Genomic DNA, 23911 nt, shown 5'->3' with positions numbered 1-23911 from the left:
ATTAAAACGAAGTCCTGTTCCTTCACGTTGCACCACGACATCCAGAAAAGGTGAGCGATGATCTTCCTCCAATGCAGCGGTAAAATTTATGGCGTGTTCTATCGAATTTATATGCAACGAAAAATCATCCAGGGCATCCTTCTTTATCACACAAAAAGAGTCGTCCACATATCTGATAAATATTCTTCGTTGGGTCATGAACGTCGCTAGAGCTCGGCGTTCTACTGCTTCTATCGTGAGGTTTGCAGCGGTGATCGACAAGGAGGCACCCATCGGCGTTCCTTGAAGTTGCTTTATACGACCGACAAAACTACTAGCCTTAATTCGTATAGCTATCCACTAATCTGCCATTGCAGTCGACGCTCCGGTTTTTGGGTGAAACTGCGAGTTTTTTATAGCACGAGACAGCCAAATGCTTTTTTTTTCTTTGTCATGCCTATTATCCGTCTCTTAGGGTGAAATATCGTCTTTGCGCATCTAGCCCTTTTCTTTTTCTGTTAGTGGTATCGATGATGTACTGATGCATGATTGCCCGCTGCTGCCGATGGCCATGACTTCTAAGATGTCGTGCATCCGCGAGTCTTTCCTTTTTTTTTCTTAAACGTTGATGTCGTTAAACTGTACTATGCAATGGAAATGGAGACTGTGAAATTTTTTTTTAAAAGCATGGTCATTTACAGAAGCGGGCAATCATGGATCAGTACACCATCGACACTACTAACAGAAAAGCCACAGGCCCGCGCGGCACACCCAGTACTAGGGGGTGTACAGTGATACCGGAGGAGAGGCTCCATAGGAGCTCTATTTTCGGGAGCACGCACTAGGGGGTCTTGGCGGAGAAGTCTGTTTGCTTCGTTTTAAGGAGAACGATCTTGAACTGTCCGCCCGGCGTTGACGGTGATTATCGGCTTGCGCTGCTCTCTGCACAGCGGTCTGCTGAGCCCGACGTTGCCTGGTCGTAGCCGCGCACGTAGCTCTACGATTCCCTTCTTCAGCAGAGGTTCGTATATTGCGAGGAGGCGCCATGAAATGTACCGAAGAGTAAACACAGGTATCGAGACTATGCGGCGCATATGTCACATCCCTTGACCAGCGGCACGATACCTTTTTGATGACCTTTTTGATGATGATGTTGACGATGATTTATTGGCGTCCCCTTTGATACGGGGCAGCACGCTTGAGTTAACCAGGTCCAGCTACTTGCAACATAAAACTGCTACATGTCGGTATACCTGGTGGAATACAACGTAACAGTAATGCAAAGTTTGCTCCTATTGACGCTACGCGGTGTGCCTGTCACATTACATGACAAATGGCACGCTTTGATGCTGATGATGATAATGATTTATAGGCATCCCCTTTGAAATGAGCCGGCGATAAATAGTCACCTAGCCTGCTTGATCTAATCAGGTATGTATATATGTTTTTTTTAAATTATCCAGTCCCTTTTTTTACACGCCTTTCTTTTTGTCCCTGCTATTATTTCCGTATTTACTTGCCATTTCCCTTCCCCTAGTGCAGGGTAGCAAACCGGAGGCTTCAACTCTGGTTAACCTCCTTGCCTTTCTCTCATTTGCATCTCTCTCTCTCTCATGCATGTTGTTCATTCTAGCATTTTTTGTATACGTCTCCTTAAGATTCTTTTTCTTCCTCAACCCAATCCCTCCATTTCTTGGCCAATCCTCCATAATGAGTAGGATTGGATTGGAAAAACTTTAATGAAAGTCCTGCAGGACGCACGTCAGCGCGCAATGGCCGTCTCCTACGCAGGGACCGACAGGGAGTACGTGGCGGCCGCTGCGCGAGCCTGCTGGATGGACCATTGCTGGCCTTGTAGGAGCGGGCTTCGTATGGTCTTCTCCCACTTGTCGGAGGTATAGAATCGGGCGGAGCATTTGTGCACTCCCAGAGCACGTGTGCAAGTGTCGCCGTGACCCCGCACGAGGGGCACGCATCGTCGGGGTAAACGTCCGGGTACATGATGTGTAGGGTGGTAGGGTTTGGATAAGTATGCGTCTGCAACAAGCGTAGCGTTAGCGCCTGCGGCCTGTTCAGTTTGGGGTGAGGGGGCGGAAAGAGACGTCGTCCCAAGTAAAAGTGTTTCGTGATTTCATTATACGTTACTGGGGCGTCGCTGTTCGCCTCCAACTCATCGAGACGCGGTTGCCCGGAGGTGATGGCGCGGTCGGTAAGCGCGCGCACAGCGTCGTGGGCTGTCTCGTTGAGGTTGGGCGGGGCGCCCGATATCCGACCCAGCTGGGCGGGAAACCAGATGACGGTGTGGTGTTTGAGGGTGCTCGGATCAGCGCCGCGGAGGACGCGTTACGCCTGGTCGGAGACGACTCCTCTCTGGAGCGCTTTCATGGCCTGTCTCGAGTCGTTGAATATTGTCTTTCGCTTGTCGTCGAGCATTGCCAGGGCTATGGCCCCCCCGGGGTCACGTGTGCGTACCATGGCGGCGTTTAAAGTGCGTTGCGAGGACGAGACCGCTACCGCGGCGAAGGCTTGGTTGCATCGGTAGGCGGCTGCATCCACGAAAGCGACGTCGTCCGCTTTCTTGTTTATGCTTTTGAGGAATGCCGTGGCCCGGGCTAGGCGCCTGCCTCGATTGTGTACCAGATGTACGTTCCGCGGAATTGGTGCGATCGTGATCAGGTCGCGGAACTTGCGGGGAACCGGCGTAAACTCCGGTGGATGCTGGGTGTTCGGCGGGAAGTAGCCGAGCTCACGCAAGATGTGACGGCCGGTCTTGGTTATCGTCAGTCGTACCATCTGCGCTCTCTCCTGAGCCTGAGCGATCTCTTCGAGCGTATTGTGCACCCCAAGCTCGAGGAGTCGATACGTCGGCGTGGTGATCGGGAGCCCAAGGGCCCGCTTCACTACCTTTTGGAGTAGTGTATTGAGCTTGTCACGCTCCGATTGTTTCCACTTGTGCATTGCTGCGACGTACGTAAAGTGACATAGGACGAACGCGTGTACGAGATGCAGAAGATTGTCTTTTTTGAGGCCGTGGTAATGGTTGGCCACCCTGCGTACGAGTCGTATTGCGTTGTCCGTCTTTGTCGTCAGCTTGTGGACCGTTTGGATGTTTGATCCACCCGCCTCGATAATCATTCCCAGTACTCGGATGGAGTCGACCGTGGGGACTGGGCGACCGTCTCGGGTGCGGACGGTGATGTTGCGCTCGGTAGGTGGTTTCCATCCCTTAGGCCTTTTGCCTTGTCGTTTTGGGCAGTACAACAGCAGCTCCGATTTGGCCGAGGAGCACTTGAGGCCCGTGTGGTCGAGGTAGAACTCGGTGGTTCCGACTGCCTCCTGCGGAGCGGATTCGATAAAGCCGTCCGACCCCGCGGAGCACCACATGGTGATGTCGTCCGCGTATACTGTATGGTTGAGGCCTTGTATCTTCGAGAGGCGTTCGGAGAGCCCAATCATCACCGGGTTGAACAGCGTCGGCGAGAGGACGGAGCCCTGGGGGCTGCCACGCTGTCCGAACTCGACTTCTTTCGACGTGAGGTCTCCGGCACGGAGCACGACCTTGAGACGGGTTAGGAAGGAGCGGACGAACTCGTAGAATCGGCGCCCGAGCCCTAGGTCCGCGATCGCCTTAAATATTGCCGAGTGCTCGATGTTGTCGAACGCCTTCTCCAGTTCGCGGCCGAGTATGGCGCGGGTGCCCCAAGTGGCCCGGCGTCTATGATCTGGTGTTTCAGGAGAAGCATCGTATCCTGCGTCGAGAGCCCAGGTGGGAAGCCGATCATGTGGTGTGTGAAACAGTCCTGGTCTTCGAGATAGCGGCCGACTCTGTTCAGTACGACATGCTTGGCCACCTTACCCACGCACGACGTGAGCGAGATGGGGTGAAGGTTATCGACGCCAGGTGCCTTGCCCGGTTTCGGAATGAGGATCGTCTGGGCGAGTTTCGAGGCGTCAGGTAGCTCGCCCTTCCCCCACACGTCATTGATGGCGGCCGTGAAGTACACGACCTAGGGGTCGTCTAAGTTTCGCAGGGGCTTGTTGCTTATGCCATCGGGGCCTGAGGCGGAATGGCCGTTTAGTTCGTCGAGAGCCCGGCGTACTTCTACGGAAAATTCGGCGTCGAGGACGGTGTTGTCGGTATCTGTCTGATCAGGATGTAGGGTCGGATGGGCCTGTGGGTATCGGTAGGCACTTATGCACAAGGGTCTTGACGAAGTCATCCGGCGAAGTGGTGCCTTTAGCCTGGTCTCATCCTCGATAGGCAACGCAAACTAAACTGTACCGCTAACTATGCAACTGCGGCATAATGTGCCATCTGGTGTAATAATATGCAACTGCAATCCAAAGTGTGCACTTATCGACGCTAGGCTGCGCATATGTCACATCGCATTGAGACAAGTGGTACTATACGATGCTAATTATGATGAGGATGATGATGACTTACGGGTATGTTCTTTGGTACGGGGCGCTGAAAAGCAGTCCCCTAGCCAGCTTGATTTAATCAGGTATATCATTGATATTTTATTGCGATAGCAATCATATGATCAGTCCGGGCGCATTTCTGCCGTCGCCGTTGTAGTCGCAGTGGTGCCCCCGCATAAAGTCCAAGGGCAATAATACCGCCGCCGCGCGCCGCATGCTGTAGGTGCGAGAAAAAGCGCGCGAGGTGAGCCGACGATCGTGGCTCAACCACGCGCGCTCAAGGGAGGAAAGCGGGGAGGAAGCGCGCCGTCTTCCGACGCGCGAAATACCCGGGGGAGGGGAGGGAGGGAGAGCGCCGTTGTACTCGTGCAACAACTGTGCATTGCGCGGCCGCGCGCACCCTATCTTGAAAGCGGTCTCCATCGCGGGCTGCGTCTAGGTGCGATGGATGCTCAGGCCTTGTGCCTACTGCGTTCTCCCCGCTCAGTTTGCGTTGTAGCGACACACAGCACGAAGGTCACTTCTCTCGCTGCTGCTGCCGCGCTTCCTCACGCGAGCGTTTTGACAGCGAGTGTGCGCGGTCATCTAGTTTGATGTGTTCATGTCTGCCTGTGCGCGCTGACTCCATGCTTCTTAATATAGACAGTAAAAGAATGTTTGCAATTTTATACGGCAGATAAAATTACTATCTTTATTTCGTATAGCTGTCTAGACATTTGCTATCGCGATCGAGGGTTCGCCTTTTGGTCGAAACTGCGACTTCTTTCATTCTAGCATTTTTATACATCTACTTAACCTTCCTTTTCTTCTTCAAGACAATCTAACCATTTCTTGGCCAATCCCCCGTAGTGGGTATACGAGCCTGACGATAGCTGCGACGGACATCACGGCGGCGGAGCTGGCGGCAGACAATATCGCCAACCGAAAGGGCTATTGGAATCAACCCATAACATCTTACGCTGTAAAAAGAAAAGGGCTACTTTTGCAAACAGTATCTTGCAACATAAGAGACGGGCAATCGGCATGATAAACAAAAAATAAGCATTGGTTATCTCGCGCTATAAAAAGCCAGGGAAACTATTAATAAACGTTCAATTGCTAGGCCAGTCTGTGTCGTCATCCCTTTCTGACCACGTCACTATGTTCTGCTACAAACAATTTGTGTTACGATAACCAACGAGCTCGGGCAAACACTATTCTGAATAAAGGCATACACAATAGAGAATTCTGTGTCCGTCTTTCTTTGTGGTGTCAACTTCTTGCACATGTCTACAACTTGGCCACCAGTTGGATTTTAGCGCTTGCTTTCTTATCCTATACCCGCGACACATACAGTGTCGTCAGGAATTGCTCAGCGCTCTGAAGAGCGAGGTAAGCCGTTCGGTGAGCATATCGAGCAAGGCGCGTTTGAAGCCTTACTTTCTAATGTTGTACATACATACTTCTATGTTCTATTCTGTTCTATTATTGTGAAGTCTTGTCTTATTCCGATGCCTACGCAGTAACCATGCAAAACTGTCGCTTAAATATACAGTACATCCGCTCGGTAGTCGCTTCAGCTTAAGCTGGCCTGCGATCGTCAATATATCATGCTGTTTCACGGTGTTAAATCGGAAGATTGGGCGAGTTGCTAAGCCATACTGGAGATTTTGAAACAGCGGAAAAAGGCGGGAGACCAGCCCAAGAAAGATACAGCGCTGACTGACAACTAAGCTTTATTCGTCGCAACGACGCAATATTGGCCTCGAGCTCAACCGCTGGAAAAGCTGGCGCCACCGTCGGCGTGACGTGCTAGGAGGGATCACGTGGACATAGCGGCCGCGTCGGCTGCTTCGGGAGCGCCGAAGCGAGCTGAAAACGAGTTTGAATTCCCTCGTACGCTGCGGTCCTCATTTAGTGGCGAAATTTTCCCGCTTCGAGTGTCTCCTTTACAACGCTTGAAAGCACTACAATAGGTAGTGGCTGCCTTTTAAGGCGCGCAACATGGTAGGCTACTGCTCGGTGCCGCAGGGCCGGACGCACGTAACGGAGGCCGGTGTCAGCCTTATTCACACGTAGCCGCAGGACAAGAAGCTGCGTGAAGCTTGGCTCGCGAAACATAAAACCGGCAAAGAGTCATCGGCTACAACTCGGGTATGTAGCAAGCACAGAGGCGAGGAAGATTTCTGCTACGGCGCCCGGTCTGCGATGTTCTGAAAACGCGCACTGAGACGCTCGCCCGAGTCCGCTGCCCGACTAATGTCATGACGGTTTGGTCTATCAACTTGTCGATGCTATAGATACTGGCAAGTTCAGTGGTGTGGAAAGGCAGCGGTAAGAAGCACATTTAAAAAAAGCATGGCATATGGTCATGTTTGTGTTATGAATTAATGCACTGGATTACAAAAAAAGGAGCAGCGGGAAATTGCACGCTGAGAACACCGATAAGCGAGGCAACTCAAAAAATAATATTGAAAAGTCAAAGAATTTACAAGGAAAAAAAAGATTGAATCGTCGCGACGGCACATCATAGTCCCTGTAGGCGTCGAAGTCTCTACAATGAAGTTATTCTTCAACAGCTCTGATAGCTCCCACGTAACTATGCTTGCTTGTATACTGTCAAATGCTCATATTCTGCAGCCTAAAGCTCATGGCACGGTGCGAGAACGCGCGCGCGGAGAAAGCAAAACAGTGCGCGGACAAGCATACAGGCGCGCAGTCGGTTGCTGCGAATCTGCGCGATCGCTGCATTGAGGCTTCTTTCTATTACGCTTCGTTTAGTTATACAAACACTATAAGAACATATTTCACATAGTTTGCTCTCAGCGTTTACCTACCTTTCACCCAAGAAGCCGGTTCGGAGGCTCCATCGCGGCGAATGCGCGCAGTGGCGTTCACTGTACGTATTCGGTAAAGAGATAGCGTCTGTAAACGATCGTGTGCTTTCAGTTTGCCCAAAATTATTATTTAGACAGTAAACAACTTCTCTCGTTTCGAAAGTACTTACAGAAATGTCCGGGAGAGCTCGCGCGTGGTGCTTTCAGTGAGCGCTGACAGCAAAACCTATGAGGAGCGCGCCGCGTGATCCCTCATACTACGCCAGCGAGGCGCTTCCGATAGATGGCGACTCCGTGACTCCTCGCCGCCAATATAATTGTGCAGTCTGCTCACCTTGGCATTCGTTGTCGTGACTGCGGCTGCGTGCGTTGGTTTCGATGATGTCAGGTTCTTAACGTCACTGGCACCAGATAAAACAAGAAATTTTCGAGTCTTCTGAAATGGCCAGGTTAGGTTGCATGTTTGCCAGTTGGCTTTCGGATTTTCGGTGAAACAAACCGATATATATTTTTTTTATTCCCTGACCTTGCTTGAATTGTGCGCGCGCTCTGCACAGCTATATCGTAATGGTGTTTTCTTATTAACTTTATTTTTCTTTCTTATCTTCATTTGTCCTTTTGTTGGAGAGTGCGGAAGCATATATTGCGCCATTGCGACTAATAAACCTTCGTTCAGAGTAACACATTCCCAGCGTCACATAGCTAGCTACTCAAGCTGGCGTCAGAGAGATTGATTGATTGATTGAAAACTTTATTGTTCCACCGAGCTGGGGTGTCCGCCTCTTAACCTACACGTAGGTAGGGGGGGAGGACGAAGCAGTCCCCGCGCGTTGAGGACGGTGAGTCTTCACGAGATTCACTGTAGAGCGTCACACACTTACTGGCACATACCCACTTACACAATTTGGCATCGAAGAGGTTCATTGAAGACCAGCACACACCGAGTGGCACATACCCAGTGATCTATGTCGGTATGGCATGGTATGAATAACTTTATTTAGGTCCTGAGGGATCAGTCTGGGACTAATGCGGGCCGCTCCCACGTCGGTACAGAGAGGCCGAGCCCCTCTGCATTTTCGACAGTGGCACCTATCCAGTTTCGCATCTACAGTGGCTCATGTCGGCGTGAACGATGTTTGTTGAAGACCAGCGCATACGTACTCATCTCCAACTACTCAGTGACCGAAGTTGGTCCGACGGTTCATTTCAAACCCTGTCCCTTTATCACAACAACCCGATGCGCTACCCATTCGACTGTGCACTACCCGCGATCCAGGTAACTGGGAAAATGGTTAGATACAAACAAACCGAAATGAATATATAGATAGCCCCATGAAAATGCAAGTACCCTAGTAATGCTAAAGCATTAAAAGAACAACCTTCACATTTCTCCGGTGGGTGAAAGCGTACGTACGTCACACAAGTTCCTCAACCACAGCAGCCACACGCTTTAGCCATTTGCGCCACAAATTCACCGAGTATGGGCTGCTTTTCAATGAACTTCCCTCCCGCACACTTAAGCAACTGGGTATGCGCCACTGGGTATGTGCGGCGCTTCAAAGGAAAAATAACACGCCGGCTATAGCATTTCGAAGCCAAGGCCCGGACTTCGCGTCGGAGCCCCTAGATGGCGCAGCGTATCCAGAGGGACGTGGACATAAGCATCAACCAGACAGTAGTCGAGATAAGCAAGAGACGTTTAGAGTATTGCTGAAAAAAAAAAGCAGAGAAGAGACTGATGCGCCTGGTTCCGTTAAATATGTAGCGCTTACAAGGTAGATTACAAAGCTTTGAGAAAGAGAAAGAAGATTAAGGAGATGCACACGGAAATGCTAGAATGAAAAGGATGCATAGCATACCTGATTAACTCAAGCAGGCTAGGGACTACTTGTTACCTCACCGTTTCAAAGGGGATGTCGATAAATCATCATCATCGAAGTGCGAGAGGAGAGGCCCGCTGAAGTAGACAGCTCATACATGACGCGTTTCTCAGCGTTCGCACGCACCGGACGATCACGCATCTCGGAAGCCACGCGTGGACTTGGTGGTGGTGGCGCTAGATGGCGCAGCGAGTGCAGAGGGGAGCATGACAGATGAGCGCGCGCCTGCAGCGCAAGCCTTCTACATGGCGCGTTTCGGTGGCGGCAGTACGGCGTGTCGCTGCAGTCCTTGATTGGTAGTCGCATTAGTATTCATAGCGAGATGGGCTCTGGCGATGTTGTTAGTGTCACTCATAATCACAACCGACTAACCCAGGTTTAGTGCGCCCCTATCTTACCGTTATCGCATGACTCTTCAAAAAACATCGCCACCGGTTGGTTTCAAGCCTGATTCCCTCATCACAGCAGCCCGTAGGCCTACTATTACACCACGGACATACATATAGAAATGCCGCACGTTACAAGCTTCCTGTAGTCATCATACCGCTGTCATGCTTCCGTCATTCAATCGTGATCATGCCGCCAATGACATGCCATGTCGCCATGCAATCGTTGTATTGTGGTAATTCCATCATCGTCATTCCAGCTCTATCATCCGATTAATGTCATGTCATCGTCGTCACGCCGCATCGTCGCCACTGCATCGTCGCCCTATTGTCTTTATGGGGCCGTCATCACACCGCTTTCTTTGCTCCATCGACGTCATTCTTTCTATTTGATCGTAATAATATTGTCGCCATTCTATTGTGATAGTGGCGCCTTTGTCATGCCGTCGTTGCCATTGCTTCCCCGTGATACAGTCGTCATAATTAATTCGTCGTCATGGTGCCCTTGTGTTGTTCCATCGTCATCATTCCAAATTCGTTATGCCATCCTCGTCCCACAGTCATATTCTATCCACTCTCCTCAAGCCGTCTTCGCCATACCGCATTTGCCGTTCATGAATCGACCAACGTCATTCCTTCTTCGTCATTCCATCGTCATGCATGCTATCGCGGTCATGACAGGCCTTGGCGAGTGAGTGTCGTAGCAAAGTGGACCGATGCCGAAAAAATAATAATAATATTTGGGGTTTTACGTGCCAAAACCACTTTCTGATTATGAGGCACGCCGTAGTGGAGGACTCCGGAAATTTTGACCACCTGGGGTTCTTTAACGTGCACCTAAATCTAAGCACACGGGTGTTTTCACATTTCGCCCCCATCGAAATGCGATGCCGAAAAAAGCGTACATCGCATTACTCAAGGCAATATTAATCTCAACATAATCTTCGCGGACTGTAAGTAAAGGTGCCTTCAATGTGTCTTCAGCAATAGGGTGCGCTGCTACATTGCCTGAATGCTAATCGCATTGAAGTCAGCAGTCATCGAGAAGGGAGTTGTGCCGGAATAATTTTTAAGCGAAGGTAATTCTTCCTTTCTTCCTTCACTTCGCGCGCGCTACTATGTTGTCTTGCAAAATGGGCCATTACCGGAGGTACCGCTACCGGAGCCCTAGCAGCTCGACGCGGCAGTTGATGTAGTGCACGTAATCACAGATGCAAGCACAAAGACAAACATGCCGTCGTCGTCACGTTATCATTCCATCATCTTCATTTCATCATCGACAAGAGCAGGGTTATTCGCCAGCAACAAAACAAGCTTCGCTTAAACCGATTCCCATATAGCGAGCGCTTGGGGTAGACATACATTTTACAACAGTCAACTTGAGAGATGGTGACTTTATTTGAATGCATAGAGATATTAAATGCCAAGCATTTCTTGGCGAAGATTTGGCACTTTGACAGCACCTATCTATCGGTCTAGCCGCCTACATCTTGGTGTTCTCATGGTCGTTTTGTTGACTTCGTATGTACCAAAATTGGCATAGTGTGACAAGAGTGTGTTGCGAACATAAATCATAGGTCATGACGCGAATGTCATGAAATATGTGTCATGTAGGTGATGAAACAGCCACCTACGTCTTGGTGCTCTCATGTTCGTTTCATTAAGTTAGTAAGCTCCCCGCACACTGCTTCGCATAAATGTCGATTCCGACAGGGCGTGGGATCTGCCGCCTTTTTCATTCTGCGCAGTTATTCGTAGCTTATGTTCAAACAATGGCCTTTTGCTTTTGAGATTCGTACCAGGACGCTTTGGAATAACAACGGACAATGAAAAGACGCTCTCCAGGCACTTCGGTGTCGCGAGACTAAAAATACTGCCTTTTTGTGACGCATCAATGCCCTTTTTTTTTTTCACCCAGGCATTTCTTCGCCGTCGCTGCTTCGTAGCTGAACCGTCCTTCGGCAACAGTGATGCGCTGCCGGCTACAGCTCGCGGCTTTTGCGACGCTCTGGCTCGCTTCCCTGCTCAAAACCGATGCAGTCAGCGCAGCCAACGTCTTCTCGTCGGTGGCGCACATGAACGACCTGATGTCCCTGGAGCAAAGGCTTGTTTACAAGGTCGGCGACTTCCTACACCGCATGGAAACCAAGCTGGGCTACCTGCGCAGGTGAGAAATTGCCAGTGTACCTCGCTGTGCGCACTTGTATAGTTACGCACGTTCCTGCTTTATTTGACCGTCTTCGTCGAAGATTTTGCGAAGCTCTAGCTACACTGACTTTCTTGAAACCGAACATTAATTGAAGAACAGATCTGTCCCTTATTAGTTGGTGGCACAAACCAGAGCGACGAATCTCGCTGTTTATTGAGTAGGCAACATTGCTGAGACTAGAAAACAAACGCCGAAGCTTCATAAACCTCCGCTCCTATTTTTGACGCTTTATCAAAAATGTTGCCTCTATCATCACGCCTTCGACTCGGCTCCGTAGCCCCGCCTTTCCTCAACTGGTGCAGAATACACAAAGCTTTTCGATCGCAACTGCTCTTTTCCATTGGCTGACAGCGTTCGCTAATACAGTATGTCCTGCCGCAGCACTGGCTGGACTGTGTTCTTACGACCAATTCCAACGTAAGAGCTTTTTGTGAATACGTACCCACGTCTCTAACGTGCCACGTTGCTTGCATGTAAGCGATTCTGCCGTTTGTTGTACTGCACGTGGACAATCACATTTGCTTCATTCAGTTCCTTTGGCACCTACCAAAGTTCACACGGGTGCGAGCGATGCTTGTCTCAGTGCTGCGCTGACTCAGCACAAACCAGACTTCAAGCAACATATCATCACACATGCGAGCCGCAAGCTTAGGACACCTTAGTCGAATCATTAATTTCACGGAAAATTAACATTCAGCTGTCATCCAGACCCTCGGCAGATTTCGCAACTCATCTCTACGACCGCCGATTCGTCGTCGTCAGTGGCCCTTGCGCGTTTTTTTGGCTGTCAACGCTGACAAGCGTCGGGCGGTCTTGCCCACTGGATTCTTTGGCTTCATGATTAAGGCACCCACGTAGCCTGTCGCTCCAGTCCACGGCCTCCGAGATTGTACGCACTGTCAGATGACTCAGCGCACGCGATCTCAGAGGCCATGTCCAGTCACACGCGCACAAATGCCGACACTCACTTCCGCTCGCCATGCTGCTACAGATGGCAGTGCCTGCCTCTCCGCCTTCGACTTATGCACCGTTCTTGTCTCCTGTAGGTTGCGCCATGGCTTCCGAGTAATGGCTAGACAAGTTTATTGCCGCCCCCCTAGCATATGATCCTGGCAGTTCCAACTCGTTCATGCTCTCGAACTTTGTCACCAAGCTTCTTCCCACCTTGCGAACCACGGTAGAATTCTATATCATCGGGAATACCTTTCTGGCGGTCGCAAATGGTTGCTTGTTCTTTCTCATCAGCTTATCACAAACATGCGTCGCTTTCCACGCGCAGTTTATGGTGTGTTCAAAAGCTACACTAAGCATCGCTCCTTCGAGCTTTACTCGCGCTCGATGTGCCACGTGCCAAATGTACCAAAGTACATTTGCTCGACCTTCGAATGCCCGCGCTGCAAATCTTCTGGGCACCTGGCGTCCTAAGCTGCTGAGTCGGTATCGGCCTTTGTATGGACCACTTTCGTGCACTGAAAGTATTCGTCTTTCCCTAGACGCGCTACGCGTGCTCCGCATAAAACCGTCCTTAGAAATGTTAATTTATCGCTGCACATCAACGCGCGGAAAAAAAGCACCAGTTTCATGTACACTTTCATGTAGCACGTACTGAGCAACAGAAAGCTGTGTAGGGAGTTTTTTGTGTCGCTCGACAAATTTCTCATTGACACTTTTCATCTAACTGTAATACTTGAGAAGTTGAATAATTAATTTAGACTAACTTTGTCATTAGGCGGAATGCAATAAATAAACTGAGTACCTTCAAGCGACGGCACGCAACTTTACGTTGGTTCTGTTCAGCTACATGACATTTGCATGTATTCAAATCTTGATGCACGATAGTTGGGACACCCTATAGAGCCAGTAGAGTACTATAGCATAGTCGCCTACCATCTACCGCTTCTTTTCCCGATCTCTCCTTGTTATCCCTACGAGGAGAGGAAGGCTAGAGACACGCTTTGTCGGCCAACCTCTTCTTTCTCGTCATAAAACCTCCTTCATCCTCCCCCAGCTGAATTGTGTGTTGAAGCTGAGACCCTGCAACGGCCAGTTTCGTAAAAGAACGGTTCGTCTGAAACCGTCATGGTCATGCACTTAAGTGTAGCACTACGCGAATACATTCTAAGGCGTCTTGAACACAAGGCATTTCCTGTGATCAATTTTTTACCCTTTTTGTGTCCCCAGAAACTCCCTTAAATAGGGCCGACGTTAAGTTCATTACGATGATTCGCGGTTTTCGTTACGTCATGCCGCATTAATATACGTGCCGGGCGATATTGAACGGCACTTTTGTTAAATCGAAAGTTCCGGAAACGTGTTTCTGCACATATGAGCGCACTGCACTATTCTCCATCGACTGCAGCTTTCTGAACGACTACTACGAGACGACGGCGTCCAAAGACCGGCAGCTGACGCACTCTTCCGCCGAGCACGAGTACGACACCCGTACGGCCAGCCCCATCGACGCGTACAACACCATAAAGCGGCTGTCGGTCGACTGGAACGAGATCGTGCACCAGTTCAGGGAGCCGGACTGGATGGGTGAGTAGCCCATTTATTTGATCCATTTGCAGGAGTGACTGTGCCAGCCTTACCCAAAGCCTTCTGTGGGAGTGAGCGGCGATGTCATACTTGTTGTGACAAAATTGCGAATTTAAGGAAGTACAAACTATAGAAGGTCTCGAAGGTCTTGCATAGCAAGCGGTGGCGATACGTGTTTCACAGTAGATAAACGAAATGCAAGCATGAAGTTCGAGCCAGAGATAATATATATAATAATAAAAAAGTAAAGAGAATATCGAAAAACACAGCTTGTGGTTTGCAATGCAATTCCTCTCGCACAACTACCGGTGATAAATTTCGATTAAAGATAACTCTGATGGAGGGGGACAACGAAAGATACATGCGGTGAAGGTTTTATGCATTCAGAAGAACCCAGTAAAAGCATTTATGGAAAAGAGAAAGTGACTGAAGAGAACAAAAGAACTTGAGTTTGGCCAAGTTTGTGTTTACTGCATACCATATTGACCGCCAGTAAAGATGAAGACAGGGGAAGAGAACACAAATCGACGACATGGGCGGCATCTGGAAGGGAATAATGCCATTTGCTTTAATACACATCTTGACCGCAACAAACGGATCTTTATGAGGAATGGAGCAAAAAAAGGTCTTCTACATCTACCGAAAAGGCTGGGCCTATGTCCTGCTTAGCCCTTTGAAAGTCAACAACATCGTCAAAGATTTCTGTAAGGGAAGGGGGTCGGATATAACAAGTGTCTTCAAACTCTTTAAGATGAACCGGCTAACTTGAACATGCCACTCTCCACGCTGGCTAACAAATGTCCTGAAGAGTATGCCGGGCTTATGTGTCTTCGTAGTAAAGAAATGCAGGCAGAACACGGGAAGGAGGGAGATAGAAATCCAAGACGATGAGCAGAACGAGAACAAGCTAAAGCGAGCGCGAACGTTCCGATAGGTGGACTTGTCTTCTTCAAGGCTTTGAAAAATACAAGGCCACTTGTCGAAACGTTGGCTCCCGCTTTTACCTTGTTCTTGTTTTGCTAATCATTTCGCAGTAACGAGAACACTTAGCGCGGTTCCCGAAGCGCTAATGATGTGTCTAACTAGCCTATCAAGAACAACTTTGCTTTTTACTCTGGCTTCAGAGCTTCTGTTAGGTCCCATGTCGTCGTTCTGTGTCCTCTTCCCGTCTTTGTCTTTATTCGCGGTCAATACAATATGCAGTGAAGACAACAAGAATATAACAGTACGACAGAGGGGAACGACGAGGATAACATAGCAACATCGCTCATTGCAAAACGTAAAAGAAAGAGAAAGGACGGAAAAAAAAGAAAATGCAGAAAGGCCAAGCAAAACATTGAAATATTTCTGACTGATGAGGCATTATTTCAAAACTCTAGCTTCGGTATTCCATGGAGAAAGGTTGGTGACTAGGACAGAAAATCAACACCAAACACATATTTTCGAATTTTTATTTCTTTTCTTGTTGTTTGTTCACATATTTATTTATTCTAGACAACCTTACAAAATTGTCTATCATTTTACAATTTAGATTACATTGTAAAATTTCAGTTTGCAAATCGTAAACGTTTTCACACGTCACCTAAGCATCTGTGAGCCGGCGTGACGTCGTGGACTGCAGAGTTATCCCCTCGTCCTTTGGCCATTGTGGAGAAATAAATGTTTTCGAAACTTGCCAAGCTCAGTCTTCAGCTTCATGGAGAACGTTGCAGTCCATATCTACCAGAAATATAATCAGCTAGGCCCGAGCAGATGCTATCGAATCAACAGATAGATAGTGACACGCATGCTTCTTTATCCTGTGACCGCATTTCTTCGGCTAACAACACGTGCTTTTTTGCATCAGGACATGCTCGACTGTTGTAGCCGATTCTGTCGGTTGTTGTATGTTGTCGCGAGACCTTGTGCACTCAAACTGCATGCGCGACGCGAATTGTGTTGCATTTTCTGGAAGCTACGCGAGCGCCAACGACCAGGCAGTGACAGTCAAGGAGTCATGCCTAAATAGCCAACGCTTCTGACCCGTAGATAAGATTGCGACGATCGCCGACTGTGCTCGCCGCTATCGTTGTGCTTCGAGCGTCACTTGTTTTTTTTTTCTTCTTTTTTTTGCGAGCACAGGTTCGCCCAATAACAAGTTAGTTTCGTGATTCACTTTTGCTACTGTGTTAGTCATCGTCACTACAGCGTGAAAATAGATAGATAGATAGATAGATAGATAGATAGATAGATAGATAGATAGATAGATAGATAGATAGATAGATAGATAGATAGATAGATAGATAGATAGATAACAGGAAGGGTGGTGAGGTTAAACAGGCGTACGTCCGATTTGCTACCCTGCAGTGCGCAAAGGGGGTGCAGGCTTCGTGCACTCCACATATGGATGGATGGATGGATGGATGGATGGATGTTATGGGCGTCCCCTTTAGAACGGGGTGGTGGATTGCGCCACCAAGCTCTTGCTATTATACTGCCTAATGTCCTACCTAGGTTAAACCATAAAAAAAAGAAAAAAAAACACTATGAACTCCCACAACCAAATTTTCTGATCCCCTATTGCGAATTGTGCTTTTGTACGTGAGCCGAACTTTTGTATATCAGCCGAACCTCTAACGCCAACTGTTGACAGTAGCGGCGAAGATCGGTTGGGACCAACACGTCATCGAATAGTAGTAGTATACAGTAGAATGAGGGATATAACAAAATTAAAACAGCTCACAAAGAGAACATAGACAAGACTGAACAACACAAGCGCTCCTTTGCCGTCCTTTTTCTTGCGCCCGTTTAATTTTACTGTACAACGCGAACCGCCTAGTCCAGTAGCAAACCCTGTTATGTAGTATGAATCACCGTTATCTAATGCTGAATTCCTCGCGTAGCAAAAGGAATCGCTGCTTTGTGCTCTCCTACAATGGCACAAGAGCTCAGGAAGTGCAGTAGGGAAGAATTCGAATGCGGCTCAGTTGTTTGTGGAAGCCGATATACAACGGCGACAGGTGGCAGCGGTAGAGGCCGACGACTCGCGTATTTCCGATTGTACTCGGGAAGCCTCGCTGACGCATGGTGAAGCTGCCGCGAGTAGTTGTTTTTTTTCCCCAGGTCTGCCTTTCACAGCCTGTACCAGTTTACGGACACAAACTCCACTACACAAATTACAACAACGGGCAGTCGGTGAGCAAGCCAAGGATACTTCTGCTCTGCGTTTCCTATTTACTAGATTTCTGAAAGCCATGACCATTAGAAGACTCTTGTTTTCACTTGTCGCTAAACTGGGCGCTGTCTCATTGTGGCGGAAGAAACGGCTTAGTTAAGATGCTTTGTGCCTTCTTTTGTGACACCTTAATTTTGCTCTTCAGCACGAAGTTTGGGGCCCATAAACGTACGATGTCGTTCGTTAAGTTAAATACGGTCACGTTCCAAAACATGTTTCCATCGGCTGCGAGCATCTAGGGATTGACTGTCAACGACGATCGATCGCCATGTTTGAAGATAACGGTATTGCAGAATGACGACGCCACGGACGGGTACGTGAAAAGTGGCGTATGCATAGCGTTGTCACGGAATACAGATTGTGTAGAAAGAAATATTGCCAGTTCTTATCAAATAAAAAAAATGCTCTTTAAGCTATTTTGCATTCCCCCATCAGGTGCTTTGCTGCCTCTGCCAAACACATGATTAGTTCTACATGACTTATGCGGTGGCTGCTAACACAAGCTCAAGTTGCTGCGGCACAGTTCCATAATCTGAGCATTCATCTTCTGGAGGCTATAGCTCAGGAGATGTTACTTACGGCAATGAGGACAAAGAAATCGGTTGTTTTTCTACAACCATTAGAACGATTTATTCGAGGTTTGTTTCACTTAAAAAGAAAAAGATTAAATGTAGTGGCGATACTGAGCTAACTTTTTATTTAGGCCGCCATTTCTTTTGCAAATATTACTGGAAATTGCAAAATCAAGAAGAAAAAAACCTCAAGTATGAAGTTTACAACGCTGTAACTCATAAATAAGAAGAATGATCACAATATTCTCAACTGAGCTTAATGACAAATATAAAGCGGACAAAATCGGCGAAGTAGAAACCGGTTTGCAATATATATATATATACATATACATGTATATATATATATATATATATATATATATATATATATATATATATATATATATACATATACCACTAACTTGTGAAAAGGATTTTTTGCAGAACCCTCGTAAACATTAGGACAACTACGAGTAAGCTACAAGTAAAAAAGACGTTCAGGCGCAGCGACTGCCTGCCCAGACGGCCGGGCAAATCCCGCCGGCCAGCGAACTTCTTAAAAAAATCGCCTACGAAAGCATATAAAAAGCACATTTAGAACCCGGTTATGCAACGTCTGCTAGGCCATGTTGCACAACACCTTTTAAACGCATTAAAAAGCCACCACGAGCTAAAAACCTTTGTTGTTTCGCCAAGCAGGGCGCCTTTAAAGTAGTGGCATGATAGGCCTTGCTTACAAGGGCGGTAGATTTTCGATTAAAAACAAAAAAAGAACGTAGACGCACTAGGTTGGGGAAACAGGTGAACGCACCATGGCTACCGGCATCGCAACAGTGCGGCATACAAGAAAGCGGACGTGCCACCTCACTTCCTTTACGACATTTTAATGGCGCAAAACACGTTGAGCGATTGTGTTCCCGACCTCATCACCAGCACTGCGCGTGAGCCGCGGGCATCGTCAGTTCACTCGATGGGCGACCGTGCAGAGGCTGATGCTCAATGAAACCCTACAGTCTAGTCTGAGACCTGCGTATGTAGGAGCGTTGAAACGACGTGGCCGACTATTAAGGAGCGGTGGAGCGTGTGTCTTTCTATTCGCTAATGAGTAACGACAGCGTAATTCGGTAGATGTTGGACGGAAGTTTGAGGAACTCGGGCGTACCTGCTCTGGTAACGCTGTTTCCCGAGCCCCTCACCTTTGCCTGTCTTGCGAAAAATGACAAATAAGAAAAGGCTTGATCCGATGATCGAAGGCCTAGGACAAACTGAGTGCTCCGAGGAAATGTCAGTGGCCGCATCATTCCTGTGGAATGATGTATACTATAAGACGACAATAAGCGGACGCGTGGATTGAATTGAATTCTGGGGTTTCACGTGCCAAAGACACCATTAGATTATGAGGCACGCCGTATGTGGAAGACGCCAGATTAGTTTTGGTCCCCAGAGAAATCTTTCACGTGCCCCCAATGGACGGGACACAGGCTTTTCTCTATTTCGCACCCCATCGAAATGTCGCCGCCATGGCGTAGATTTTATCCCGCCATCTCGTGCTTAGCAGCGCAACACCATAACCGCTAAGCCACGCCGGAGGGCGACCCCACTTGTGTTAGAGCACACGCAGGGTATCGATAAACGTGGCGGTCATTTAGACGGTGCTAGTGTATGACTTTCTTTCCGTTAACGAAACGTGGCAACTTAGGTCATCAGACCTGGCAGGACGTCCCCTGGTATGAAGACAAAAGAGAAAGAACTTATTTCGCTAAAGTTGCCTACTCACTCACATTAATGTTCCCTCTCTTTAGCTATAAGTGATCTGTCGCGCAAGCGTCAAGCTGTCCACAGTTCAACGCTTTGCCTCAACCTTCTGCCCATCCGCGCCCTCCCGATTCAAGCAAACCACTTTTATATAGCGAGCAAGAAAGGTTGGAAGTGTAACGAAAGAGGGAGGGAAGACGGCAGTACGGACTAGATAGAGAATCGGGACCGCAGGCCACATTCGTTGACACTAAGAGGAAGATATGGAGTTTGGCAGGTCATGTAATGCTTAGGGCAGGTGATAATGGGGGCTTAGGAATAACCGGTGGTCTACCACAGTTACACAATGGGTGCCACGACAAGAGAAGCGCAGTCGAGAATGGCAGGGAACTACCCGGATGGTGTGATGAAATTAGGAAATTCGCCGGCGTGAGATGGCGTCAGATGGCGCAAGACAGAGTTGGAGGTCGCTGAGAGATCCCCTTTCCTTGCAGTTGGCAGAATACTACTACTACTACTACTACTACTACTACTACTACTACTACTACTACTACTACTACTACTACTACTAATAATAATAATAATAATAATAATAATAATAATAAGAAGAAGAAGAAGAAGAAGAAGAAGAAGAAGAAGAACAACAACAACAACAACAACAACAAGAAAAGTTTTGATGACGTTGCACCAACGGAAGCGTTAGATATGTTTGTGGATAAATTTTCGAATGCCAGCACCTTAATTCTACCTTGCCAACTCGCATTGTATATTACACTTTGTATTAAACGGCCATATATTGCTTTGCTACTTCCATCCGAAAGCTGAGGTTTGAAGTTCATGTTCTGCTTTTATAAATGTTATATACATATATATATACATATATATATATATATACATATATATATATATATATATATATATATATATATATATATATATATATATATATATATATATATATATATATATATATATATATATATATATATATATATATATATATATATATATATGTATATATATATATCCTTCACAAGAAGATGACGCAGTCACACTGTGAAGGAACATTTCTCCGAAACAGCGCAGCGCTCGTTGGCGAACAGCCGCGGTCTTCGTCTTTGTTTCGCACTTCGCACGTACTCTGTCATGACGTGAGCTGCTTCGAGCGCGGCCGCGGAAAGCCGTTCGCTTGACCGAGGGCTTGTATTGTATGAAAATTTCCCACCTGAGTATAATTCCAGTTCTAGTGCCATACGTAATCCACTGCTCCTCCCCTGACGTCATGGTGGCACTGAACGTCTGAAATTTCTGAGCCTCGCTAACGACTCGCCCGCCCTTGCTTCAGCGGAGCCGGACGGAAGTTTCACCATTCAATAACCTTGTTCTGTCCATCTCGCTTTCTCTGGTTCGCATGTTGCTTCATAATTAAGCGTGTTTTCTGTGAAAACGTAGACAAGAAGGGCTCGATATTTTTTTTTAGACACAAGCCAATGAAGCTGACAGGCAATGAAGTCATGGAAATCGTAAGGGAAACTACCGCGGTATTAATTTAGAAGTACGACATTTGATGTAAAGGGCAATGAAAATGGATGAAGAAAGAACTTGCCGCCGGTGGGAGCCGAACTCACAACCAACGGCGCCGTGTCACTGAGTGATGCTGGCTAACACTCCCCTGGTCAGATCCTGTGCACCGAAGAAAGTGTGTGGCAGAACAGCCGTTGCCGTAGCTCAATTGGTAGTTCAACACACGCGTAATGTGGAGGTTATGGGTTCGGCTACCATCTGGGCGGCAAGTTGCTTTTTTTTCGTCTAGTTTCACTTCCTATAAGTAGCTTATCAACCCCACACTTCAATTAAAACCATTAAAACCGTAGAAATCTCCCTTATGCTTTCCTTGCCGGAATTGTCTGTTGTCTTCAACTGGACATATCTTCTGTACCACCTTTACGGAGGTGGTAAAAATGTTGGTGACAGACCTTTTTTTTTTACTGCAGTAAGTAAATATAATCCGTGATTTTTCTCCTCACAAAGAGCGAATGCAGACAACAAGAAAAAATAGAGTAACCTGGAAGATCAAGTGCTCGAAATGGGTGCTAGGTTTTTTTCGCTTTATTTTTTTAGATGGGGTGCCACTTTTGCGGAATTCCATTTTTTTTTGTTGCGATAATTTTAGGGGGCAAAATTTAAAAAAAGAACTACGGAGACGGACTAAGTCGCCTCTTGCACTTAAACAACTCCCCCTCCACCCCGCCACCGCGCACACACCCAAATGCTGCAACAAGTAAATAAAATGTGTCTGTTCAAGGCCAGCGTCTCTGAAGAAAGCTAAGAGGCGCCTTCTTTTCGCGCAAAGCACATCCAGCGCTGCTATGAGACCCAACTGTAGATGCTGCAATTCTAAGGCGCTGGCACGTAAATGTAGGGCAGCAAAGTACAACCCCCCCTTGATGCTTCATAGCGCGTACAGACGCACAGAACTTGATTTAGGTGACATTGCGCGCCTATCACGGTGGCAAACGCGTAACATTTCGCTTTGTGCAAAACAAAAAAAGACGTATACTAGACGTCTCGTTCGCGAGGTGTAACCTCCCACAGTGACACACGCAGGCTATGCGGGACACCCGACACGCATCTAGGGATTTAGACCCCACTAGTGTTGTGCAGCGTGTGCGTAAATCTAAGCCCACGAGCTTGTGTTTCTTTGTTTTTTCTTTTTTTTCTCTCTCATCAACTCCGGGCTTTCCAGAAGGCCTACGATGCGGCGGTGCGGCTTTGGCTTCCCTTCCCAACGTGGGAGCGGCCACAGTCCTGCCCCTATAACAACGGGGTGCGAGATTCTTCCGGACCTGAATAAAGTTTACTACCTGCCTACTTATCTATCCCGCCCCCACCTAAATGCGGTGGCCGCGGCGGGCATTCGAACGCGCGACCTCGTGCTCAGCAGCAGAAGCACCAAGCAGCCACTTAGCTACACCACGGCGGTTGCATAACGTTAAACCGTACAAGTGTTTATACATCAAGGGTGTGCCTGTGTTACTCTCTTTTTCAGCAATATTCCAGCAGCATATCGGCCTTACCGTACTGCACGCAACAAGTGCCAGAGATAGCGCGCCTTGACTTATGGCGTTCCTATCGTCCCTCTCTAATGGCAGAGATCGAGAGGCTGATGGTGGAGTCGAACGACACGTTCCCGCGCCAGAGCGACCTGCTGGACGCCGGCGAGGCGCTCATCCGCATCCAGAAGACGTACCGGCTCAACCTCACCGACATGGCCAAGGGAGTCATCATGGGACACAAGGCGACGGCGCAGCTCACCGGTACACATGCCATAACCTGGCCGTCGATCTATTCTTACGTAATGCCCTCATAAATAAATCTAACGTTCCTACGGTTCGAGTGAAAGAGCCGATTTTTCTCGTGTTTTAATTTTTTTAGCGTAGCGTGGCTACATGTTTATTAAAAAAAATTTACTCGTTGAGTTACTGGAGATTCAAACGTGTCTCAACTAAGAGATTACTACGGTATAGTAGCATGCTTCTTTTGCACTTTTTATGTGTTTCGTTTCGAGTTGTTTTGGCATTGTACTCTAGATTTTCTTTAATTCCCGATGGACAAAGTCAATGTGCAGGGCTTCTCGACGAATGAGCCTGGTTGGCTACGCTACACGGAGTAGTCGAGAAATGAATAGAAAAATAAGAGGAGAGACAATGTAACCAAGCAAGCCGTACGTTCAACTTTTCATCCAACTATCGCAGGCGCTCACCTAGGGCGATTGGAATCATAAACCGCAGCGTTGCTGCAGTAAATATTTGCGTCATCAGCGTAGGGTCGATGAGCGGATGCCCCAACATCGCGTTATAGACCTTTTCATCGGGCAAGGAAGAAAGGGCTCGCGGCGGCGCTGCGTCTACGTGTTGCCATCGCGTGCTGCGGAACAATTCGGAGGTGCTAGTTCTCCACGAAACCGATCAGGTTTCAGTTCATACAAGGTCGTCGAAGAACCACTGCGTTGCAGTGCGGCGTTAACTACAGGGCGAGAAAATTTCTCTTGGCTGCGCAAGAATGCGACCTGCATCCGCAGCTGCGGTGTGTGTGCGTGTTGTGAAACAGTTTGGCTGTATCGTTTATTTTTACTCGACGAATAGCAGCGGTGTATGCGAA

The 23911-nt window shown here is 48.0% G+C and overlaps 1 protein-coding gene across 2 annotated transcripts; it reads left to right on the top strand.

The window, feature by feature from the left end:
* Nucleotides 1-5684: 5684 nt before the first annotated feature.
* On the top strand, nucleotides 5685-23154 carry LOC142557147 (prolyl 4-hydroxylase subunit alpha-2-like). 2 transcript variants are annotated; one of them, XM_075668801.1, is made up of 4 exons: nucleotides 5685-5772; nucleotides 11402-11650; nucleotides 14052-14230; nucleotides 22903-23154. In XM_075668801.1, the coding sequence occupies exons 2-4, from the start codon at nucleotides 11454-11456 to the stop codon at nucleotides 23118-23120; spliced, it is 594 nt and encodes a 197-aa protein (XP_075524916.1). In that variant the 5' UTR covers nucleotides 5685-5772; nucleotides 11402-11453; the 3' UTR covers nucleotides 23121-23154. The 2 variants fall into 2 exon arrangements, with proteins under 2 accessions (XP_075524916.1, XP_075524915.1); XM_075668800.1 differs by having other exon boundaries at nucleotides 5687-5784.
* The last annotated feature ends 757 nt before the right edge of the window (nucleotides 23155-23911 follow it).

The sequence above is a fragment of the Dermacentor variabilis genome, chromosome 9 (assembly GCF_050947875.1).
Source record: "Dermacentor variabilis isolate Ectoservices chromosome 9, ASM5094787v1, whole genome shotgun sequence".
NCBI classification, from domain to species: domain Eukaryota; kingdom Metazoa; phylum Arthropoda; class Arachnida; order Ixodida; family Ixodidae; genus Dermacentor; species Dermacentor variabilis.
This window is presented reverse-complemented; position numbering and strand designations above follow the sequence as displayed.

Coding starts and splice junctions, on each gene's coding strand:
- LOC142557147 (XM_075668801.1), top strand. CDS start 11,454: ATGCGCTGCCGGCTACAGCTCGCGGCTTTTGCGACGCTCTGGCTCGCT. Junction 11,651..14,051: donor AAGCTGGGCTACCTGCGCAG/GTGAGAAATTGC, acceptor CATCGACTGCAG/CTTTCTGAACGACTACTACG. Junction 14,231..22,902: donor CAGGGAGCCGGACTGGATGG/GTGAGTAGCCCA, acceptor CTCTAATGGCAG/AGATCGAGAGGCTGATGGTG.